Genomic DNA, 9,522 nt, shown 5'->3' with positions numbered 1-9,522 from the left:
TCCAGGATGCTGGCCAGTGATTTGCATGTTTAAAGAAGAGATGGTGTTCTTCTCTCCTCAACCTTCACCAGCCACTAACGACTCAGCTGGATGATGATCAACCGCCCTCTAGCAGCAGTGCTGGGCTTTTAATGAGTTCAAGGCTGAGAATAGCTAGGCTGCCTCCTACTGCTCTAGCTACCACCTGCGCAGGGACTCCAGAGAGTTTCTGAGTGGTCCCTGAAGGAAAAAAAATGGAGGTGCACTGACCATAGCCTGTTCAGAGAGTGCATTAGTTGGACCCTGGAATCAAAAGATCACCTCTCAGAGACCAGCCACCACCTCTGGGCTGCAGAAGGCCTCGATGCAGAGGAGGAGCTGGCTCAGGTTCTTCGGTGGCAGCACACTGATGTATTCAATGCCCCTGATATACTAACACTATGAGATCTGAAATTTTCAAGAATCTCACCCCCACAGAAGTGCAAACACACAGATTGAGAATATTTTCATCACCTAGATAGTTTCTTCTGGTAAAACTTCAAAACTCTGAGAAAACCAGAACTCCATCTTCCTTCTGCACTAAATGGAAGGTATTTTGTAAATCACTACCATCATTTGAGTAAACTTCCCAACTTCCCATAAGTCTTTCTCAAACTGTCTTGCAATCCTAGTCAGAGGCAATCCATTTATTGTTTTCTGAATTGTGTGATCTCATGTAGAGCATGTGGCACCTGAAGGTCATGCATGAGTCATAGACCAAAGCTTTGACATTAACTGGAATATGTTTATTCAGGATCAATTATTAGCTTAAATTAATAATAATGATAAGCAGTATATAATTAATTTTCTTATTGATATGTAGAACAGCTTGTGTATGCTGTATATTTTGTTATATAGCTATAACAAAAAAAAAAAGTATAGCTTAGGGTAGGGATTTTCAAAAGTGGTCCTTGTTGCTTTGAGTTGTAATCACATGGGGTGGCACAAGGCACAAGGCATGGCTAGGTTGTGCCCATGGCACATGGGATATTGTGTCTCATCCACACAGTAGCAGATTTCAAGTTTCGCTCATGCAGACCGGGGACTGCCTGTGAGGCAGCTGGCAGGCAGGCAGAAGGAGAAGTACCTCATGCAGTAACTGTTCTGGAGGCTGCTCTCGTACTGCAGGACAGCTGCTATGCCAGGCCAACTGTGAAAGCTCTTGAAAATCCCTCTTTATGCCACTGTATTACAGAGGCTCTCCTTCTGTGGTACGGAGTGATTGCCAGGCCCATTGTATGTCCGGCTCTCTGTTGATTTTCAGGCCTTTTGGGTAAGGATCTCTCCGTAGCATAGAAGTGACATGTTGTCTGTCGCTTCCTTGTTCTTCATACAATGGTTTGTATGTAGGCCTGAATCCAGGGAAGGAGAATATCCAGCTCATGGATGGCTTTGGAGACTCCCTTCTCTCCAAGCTGTTGAGAAAATAAAGATGTTAGAAAAGAAACCACCCACAGCCCTTGAACACTGCAGCTGCGAGCCAGGCCTACTGCTCTTACCTTAAGAAATGTTTTCTTTAATTTTTTGACTGCAGAAGTTAACCTTGTGGATGGAGCACATGGAAGCTGAAGGGATGAGAAGAAACCAAAAGAGCTTGTTGCAGCCAAGATGCTGGCATAATAAAGGCATGGTGATGAGGAAGAGCCAAACCCACAGTGTGGCACCATAGGACTACTGGTAAAATGTGTGACCTCAGCATCGTTTGAGCATCTCCTGCTACTACAAATGTGTTATTTCACCTGTGTGCTTCCTGGCAAGTTATGTTCACAGCACAAAAAAATTGTAATAGGTACCACTAAGTCTTACTAAACACTTTCTACTTATCTCAGGTATCTTTATCTCAAATATCTCTACTTATCTGAGCGATCAGCTGTTGCAGTTACAGCTTTTGTAGCTCTAAGATTCAAGGCTCTTTAACTTTGAACCTTCAGAGGAGGCAAGGGTACGGGTCAAAGACCTTTGCAAAGTGCAGAGGGCAATTTCGCACACCTTTGCAAACCCTTCAAATATGTTTATAAAGTTGATTTATGCTTCCCCCTTTTTTCCTGTCCATTCTTCTACTGTCTGGCTAGTTACAGGCTAATCCTACACTCTTTTGTCAAGTTAAATTTTCCATTAACGTCACTGGGAGTTTTGCCCGCAAGACCCTACCCAGCTCCCAGGTATCCCACCCAAACCAGTCAACATTGTCTTACTTGCAAGTTCTGGCGTCCCTCTACGTTTGCTGTAATATCAGAGACACAGGACTGTGTTATCACTACTAGATTTGAGTTGGAAGCTGGTTTTAGGAAGGAAAGAGTCAACCAGTTCATCCTACAGGACCCAAAGGCTGCACCCCAGGTTTAGCCCAGCCAGCTGGGTCATGGCTGACAGTGTCAGTGGGTCGGTGCTCTGTCCCAGAGGGCCACCAGCAGTGGGAACACCAGGGAAGCCTCCAGGCTTGGCCCTCTCCCCACCACCCAACTCAGACCAACCAGTGCTGGACGGCCAAAACTTGTTTGGATGGGTTTTTTTGGAGCTGCCTTGCTGATTTTCTGAACAACACACCTTGCTGACTTCCCAGCTCTCCAGGCTTTCCAAGGGGAAGAATCATTCTTTCAGGGAAAAAATGGGAAAATCTGATGTTTTCCAATTTATGAACAAGGGCAACGTGTTTGAAAAGGCAAAAGGCAAAAGTCCTCAACTCATATGAAAAGAGGTGACTCCACTGAAATGGATGGTTAGTCCTTCTTTCTACCTCACATGGAGATTTTAAAAAGGAGCAACAAATATTTTCTCTTTCCAGTCAACTTGCAGGATGAAAATGTAAACAAAAGCAATTCTAATTTGTAAACTTTTAGAAATCTTCTAACTAGGGCAGCTCTTTCTGACTTGGGCCTTTTTTTTTTTTTTTTTTAAGGTCAGCTTGTATGATGCAGATTTCCACAGAGATCATTCGGTAGCAGAATTGACCTTAAATGACTATGCTGGCTTGAGTATCAACACACATTAGAAACCCTGTTCTTCCTGCATAACGAGCAAGTTAACAAATGAGCAAGCAGCTCAGTGCGAGCAATGCTGCAATATCTGCTAGAGGTCTACAAGCTCTGCCTATGATGAGAGAGCAATGATCAAAAATCCTGCAGTGAATATATTGCCTTTCCGCACTCCACTCAAATAAGAGAAAAAACTGCAATAATCTGCTACCAATGTAGGAACATAAGTCCAACCTTGGAAGCAACTTCATACTGTTCTCGGCAATGTTGCCGACTCAAAGGGGCAAACGAGCAAGTAAACTGGCTTATGTTGAGGCCAATGGTGTTGCAGGTTGGTGCTCCCAGTATCCAAGGAAAAATGTCTTTCTGTTTAACCATGCAGTCGTACCCTAAATGAAAGAGCCTCATTTCACTGCAAAAAAAGGGATTAGAGATTTTAGTACCTATTTGTTTTTGAAAAACAGGACTCGCTCATAAATCATTAGAAAATATTAATGTTTCCTTGTTTGGACAAAACCAAGAACTAGTAGGGTGAGAATCATAATAATAACATAGTTCAAAGTCCTTGGAAGTGGATTGGAGACAAATGTTATTAGGGTTTTTAGATATCATGCATGCCTTTAGCTGGCTGAATTAGAGCCTGAGTTTACGAAAGAATATAGGGTAGGTATGTATATAAAGGTACCACTGTTCCCCTCAATTGTGTAAAGAACCTTATCCTTGAAAGGTAACAAATTTATTACATAAGTAGGTTGCCATGGTGGAAATTCCTTCTGATAAACATCTTATAACTCAACTAGATAATGAAAATTAAAGAGCTTACATAGGTGGATGAATGAGTTCACTAATTTATTGAGGAATAATATGGTGGAGAAATACGAAACTTAGCAAAGGATCCATTACTTCCATTCTGTTCACAGTTTCGATTATTCTTTCACATGGTTCTGTATTGTTGGCTTTGAGTTAGTACAAATACTTTAAAAAATGTTAGTTTCCTAGAAAATCATGACAAGCTGTCATTTCTGATAAAGCTATTGTTTTTCTACTACCAGAGGAATCCTTTTTTCTCCTATGTGTATTTTTTAAGATCCAGAAATGTAAATTGTTATGTTCAGACTTGTGTTGGGTAAAACACTGGCAGTAATTATGAAAAAGAATGTAGGAGCTTTGAGAAATCTGCAGTATTTTGTCTCCATACAGCACAGAAGCAAATGTGTTACTTAGTTTTATAGCAAACTCCAGCCACTGACGGTGTTTCAGAGTAACTGATATTCTGAATTCAGTCACGGTTGACAGTCTGAACTCTTCAGCGTGTACTGGCACTTGTATAGGGTGTAATTGCTTTTCCAGAAAAGAATGAAATCTCTGTAAATATATTATAGCATACAATATTTGGAATTTTGACAGACACAGATAACCACAGTAGTGTGTTGAACGCTGTGAATAATGACTGTAATTGCAACTGTTTAGCATGGTTTCAAATGAGAACCTGAAAGCTGGTGGAGATTTCTCCCATTGAGATTTGAATCTTTCTACAAATAATTTTACAGGTATTCCAGTTGTGTTCTGAGCTATAACTCTGCAAAGAGATCTCTGAAGCTGCTTATTTTTCCATTACAAATATTTGTGTTCATGTAGAACCAACGTCCTTTTCTTTCATGCTACCATACAATTCAGATTAGACAAAGTTTTAATTCATCAGCATTTCATTGGCTGCTCCTGCTGCCCTCACTTTTTAAAATTACTATAGACTGGATGTCTATGGCTATATTTCACCCTAAGTCGTTCTCCACTTTTTGGGACACTGGGACTTGTGAGGGTTGCAGGTTTAAGCGAGGGGGAAAAAAATAGCCATAGGACATAAAGTTTTAAGGCATGCCATGTTCTTATTCATCTACCCTTAAAAATAAGAGAAGAAGAGAAATTACTCCCAAGTGACAGTGTCATCTTAGCATCATAGTATGTTAGTATGCATATTTGCATGGGCAAAAGTGTGCTTTTACTGCTGTCTTGTAGCTATTTACAGGGTGGGATGATGATATGGTGTTGGTAAAAGGTCCTCCTCCCTTGGGACAGCTGGATCCACTCTAGGGACATTTTGTCGGTAGCATCATTCCCTGACCAGCTGCTCTGACTGAGGGCATAGCCAACACATGGAAACTGCCCCAATGTGCTTTATAATTGCAGTTTCTGCTTACTCATGAGACACCCCTGGCCCTTTCAAAACTCAGTATGGTGGAGTAGAGACGACAAGAGAGTAAGGATTACACACGTCCAGTGGGTATGCTGCTGAAGAAGGAAAGCATGACCAGCACTACACCGCAGAACTGTAAAGAGCCACATTTCTCCCTGTGATTACCCTGTCTCTTTGCAGCTTTGGTGCTGAGAGGGCAGCAGAAGGCGACATCATCAGCAGGGAAGTGGCTTGTCTCCATGGTGTCTCCACCACCTTGTCCGCTCCCCGCAAGCTCACTCTGGGAGGAAATGAGCAGTGTTAAACTTCCCCAGCCCCAGCGGGGAAGCCCTCGAGAAGTCGTGTGGGACTTCTCCCATGTGGGAGACATATGGGACACACCATAGCTCTGAATCACCCTCTCTATCTGCTGAAAAACTGAGATGGAGCCCTTTCCTATCCTTTCAGCTGGACGAAGTTAGTTTGGGTCTCAGGAATATACTCACGCAGGCGTTCATGTTCGCTTGCAGGACCTGGAAGGCACTAATTATGTACAACTTGTCACTTCCTACTCCAAGATGACTGAAAACATTTTTCACATAGAAGGAGAGGAGCTGATCTCGAACACCGCAGTTTGTCTGAAAACAAAGCAGGTATAGAGTTGTCAAATGAAAACCTCACCAGTGAACTTCAGCCTAAAGCTTCAGCCTTGTAAAAGTATGCGTGTTTAGAAAGCATACAATCAATAAAAAAAAATTCATCAATTTTAGTATCCCATTGGATTGCTTCCTTTTTTTTTTTAAGCAGCTCAGTGTACCCCTGTGATTTCTGAAGGAAAGGCAGGAGGATGCTGTGCTGACAGCCAAAGGACTATTGGTAAGACCAACCATGAACAGAAGTGACAGCAACAAACCTATTTAACACACAAATAATAAATGGAAGATAAATTGGGGAGTTAAGTCAGACCACCTTGACCAAATTGTGGGAGTCATTGTGTGTATCATTTTTCCATTCCTCCACATCCATGTCCCATACCATTTGAGATGCTGTAGGGTATCCCACCTGTCCCCAAGAGCTGCTCCAGAAGAGACCAGGCCATCCTGTACATCCTGTGTCATATCTGCCTGGCCTGTGGGATCTCTTGGACACCCAAAGGTATTTCAAATGGCTATATGCTTATTTTTAGGCAATGGAACAAAGTATCAGGTGTGAAATTCCCAGCAGAAGGGTAATGCAGCTGCAGATTAACCCACCCAAATGCAGGTGTCCATGCGTAGGTCCCACAGGCAAGGGAGGATCCTTCACTCCCAAGGTAATCAATGAGATCCAGGGTAGTTCAAAGGCCCGTGCCCTACTTAAAGATAAACTGACTCGGTTTGCCCAGCTGACCAGATCTCTGTGTTAAGGAAACTAAAATATCTCACACACTTGTAGTCACTCACAAATAGGCACCCCAAATTTAGTGTCTCACTCCCATGCTGAATCGCACTGGGGAACTCTGATCTCCCTTTTCCAGTGCACTTGCAGTGGTCAAAGCCCAAAGCAGCTCCTCGGGTGTCCCGTCTGCTCTGCAGCATCCCTATCGACACAACTATGGGCTATCTGCGGTGCCTCATCTGCCAGGATGGTGGCTGTGGCCCTGGCCCTCATGTGAATGGGCTAGTGCCTGAAAGCATTGCTGGGGAGGATCGCACGCAGCCAGATGCTCACAGGAGGAGCAAGTGCTACCACAAGCACCCTCCTCCCCAACACGGCAAACACCTTTACCCCAAGTCTCCTGGAAGAGCACCACTGTAACCACCTAGTGAGAAGTGCCTCCAGCCAGGCTTTCCAAATCCACCTCTTTCCCCACGTACCATGCTCAGCTCTCCCCTCATCTCCCAGGGGAAAAACCGTTTCTATGGGGCAGAAAAAACACTCTTCCTCTAAGCAAAGGACTTCGTTAAACATAAGGCTCTCATAAATATAATGTCCTTCCCAATTAAACACAAGTGATTTTTGTGTTGGCTGTCATTCCTTTTGATCACACATTCTTATCTCTAATGACCAAAGTAAAATCAAAGAAAATGGAAAATCAGTAGTATAAATCTTACCATAAACAGCTTTTTTGTTGTCTTTTTAAGCAGTCTTGTGTTCTTGATGAGATCCTTCTGAAAAATACAATGTGGTAGTATTAATTAACCTAAGCAGAGGAAGGGAGACAGTTTTAAGTCTGGTTTGTACCAAACTTAGTAGTAATAATAATCATCATCGTCATCACCTTATTCAGGTGTAGGATGAGGACTCAGCAAATCTGTTGCTACAAACCTAGCTACAAACTTCTTCCATGGCAAAGTCCTTAGCAAACTCATCCCGCTTCTCTATGCTTCTTTTTTCCCGTCTTTACAAAAGGAGTAGCAGCATTACCCTGTCTCTGAGGACTGTAGAGATCGTTCGGATTACTAAAGTTTCCGGGTACTCAGTAATGAAGCCGATAAAGAAAAATCTATAAATAAAATAAACTTTTCAACTAGTGGGATCAACTTACGGGAACAGATGATTTTAAACTAGTTGCCTTGATATACAGGTTCTCTGTCACTTGGGAGAGGAGTCCTTTTCGGCAGGTATGCTTTCCTGTAGGTGACTTTTTGCCTTCCACAGCGAAAAGACAAAGCAGAACTAAAAAACGCCCAGATCTGAAAATAGAATATACTTTCATCTTCGCTCCCAAATCTTCGTGCCTCTACAGTCACAGCAGCGTATGTGATACGGCAAGACTGGTTAGATGACAGAGGTTAACCTAATTTTGTTAACCCTCAAAGCAGCTTCTGCACCGAGATGCTCACGTAGATAACCTATTGCTCGTGTGCTGGCTGATCAGTATTGTTGCTGTGCTTTTTTATACATCTTGCTCCACTTTCAACAAATTTGACCACAATCATCTGTGACGTTTTTCTAAACTATATCTCCATATTTACTGGCAGCAGGGTCAAGGTTTCCCAGAAAGAAGAACTTCCCTCTCATGTGAGAAGTCTTCTTTCATTTAAGTGGTGGTCAAGTGAGGAAAAAGTAGTTGAGGTGGTTAGTTTGGTTTCGCAACAAAGTATACCAAATGTGTGAAATTTTTTTTTATTTTTCCACAAAATCTTATGGCAGCACTTTTCTGAAAGGTAATAGCCTGGAGAGAAAAAAATCTTTGCTAATTTACCCTAAGAAGCATTTAGAAGCATTAGAAAATCAGTTATCTATAAGGAAGCTGGACTGCACTGCCTTTAAAACTTCACTGTCCCGTCTTTGAGAAGTGTTTTGTTTCAGGGGTACAGCAGCTAGTAGCAAAGGAGCTTGCTGCCTGGTTTAATCTCTGTACCTAGTCTTTTGCCAGTGCAGGATCTACTGCAGTAGAAGCAGCAGGCTGTTTAGTGTGAAAGGGAGGGCTCCAGGCATGGCTCTGTCCAAGGACTGGGGCATGCCTAGCTATCAAGTTGCCTCATGAGCAGAAATAATGTGCAAGGTCTCGGTACACCCACTGTGGAGATGGAAAAAAGTAAAACCATAGAGCCAGATGGTCACTCTTCCACAGAGTTGCTCAAACAGAGATTGGGTAGTCTATGTCTCTGTCCTGTTTCTGAGACAGCCAAATCATAAAATCACAGAATCATAGAATAGTTTGAGTTGGAAGGGACCTAGTCCAACCCCCTTGCAATGATCAGGGGCATCTTCAACTAGATCAGGTTGCTCAGAGCCCCGTCCAACCTGATCTTGAATGTTTCCAGGGATGGGGCATCTACCACCTCTCTGGGCAACCTGTTCTAGTGTTTTACCACCCTCATTGTAACAAATTTCTTCCTTATATCTAGTCTAAATCTACCCTCTTTTGGTTTAAGGCCATTAGTCCTTGTTCTATTGCAACAGGCCCTACTAAAAAGTTTGTCCCCATCTTTTGTGTAGTCCCCCTTTACATATTGAAAGGCTGCAATAAGGTCTCCCTGGACTCCCCAACTCTCTCAGCCTGTCCTTAACCCTAATGAGGGTTTCTCAGGTACCACTCCAGACATGCAAGGAACATCACACCAACGATAGACTTAGAAAGGCTGAAGTGACACCAGCAATGTGAGGCTGTTAAGATGGATGTAAGTCAAATGTCAAGACCCCTGAGACTGGTTGAGGTGTATGCAAGAAGAGGGAGAAAGCAGGTTTTGGTCCAGCATAGCAACACTTCAGCTTACAGAGATACCATTTTTGTTGGAAATAAAAGCAAGCTCTTGAAATGCTCACCCAGGACAGAGTTTTTTACTCCGTTAATGTTTCAAAAGAGCAACACAGAAAGGCTTAAACAGATCAGAGAAAATTATTTAAGCCACGGCTGATACCACTTAA

The 9,522-nt window shown here is 42.8% G+C and overlaps 1 protein-coding gene across 1 annotated transcript; it reads right to left on the bottom strand.

Moving 5' to 3' along the window:
- Nucleotides 1-1,346: 1,346 nt before the first annotated feature.
- Nucleotides 1,347-7,864, bottom strand: IL26 (interleukin 26). The gene is made up of 5 exons (XM_054221791.1): nt 7,694-7,864; nt 7,260-7,316; nt 5,673-5,804; nt 1,518-1,583; nt 1,347-1,433 (listed from the first exon to the last, which is right to left on the bottom strand). Exons 1-5 carry the CDS (start codon nt 7,862-7,864, stop codon nt 1,347-1,349), a joined length of 513 nt encoding a protein of 170 aa, XP_054077766.1.
- Nucleotides 7,865-9,522: the final 1,658 nt, after the last annotated feature.

This window comes from Rissa tridactyla, chromosome 1, assembly GCF_028500815.1.
Source record: "Rissa tridactyla isolate bRisTri1 chromosome 1, bRisTri1.patW.cur.20221130, whole genome shotgun sequence".
NCBI classification, from domain to species: domain Eukaryota; kingdom Metazoa; phylum Chordata; class Aves; order Charadriiformes; family Laridae; genus Rissa; species Rissa tridactyla.
Note: the sequence above shows the minus strand (reverse complement) of the source record. Positions and strands in the feature narration are given on the sequence as shown.

Excerpts from the sequence above, each read along its gene's own strand:
- IL26 (XM_054221791.1), bottom strand. The coding sequence starts at position 7,864 with ATGAAAGTATATTCTATTTTCAGATCTGGGCGTTTTTTAGTTCTGCTT. Across the intron at positions 5,805-7,259 it reads CAACAAAAAAGCTGTTTATG|ACAAACTGCGGTGTTCGAGA; the intron begins GTAAGATTTATA and ends CTTTGTTTTCAG. Across the intron at positions 1,434-1,517 it reads TAAAGAAAACATTTCTTAAG|CTTGGAGAGAAGGGAGTCTC; the intron begins GTAAGAGCAGTA and ends TTTTCTCAACAG.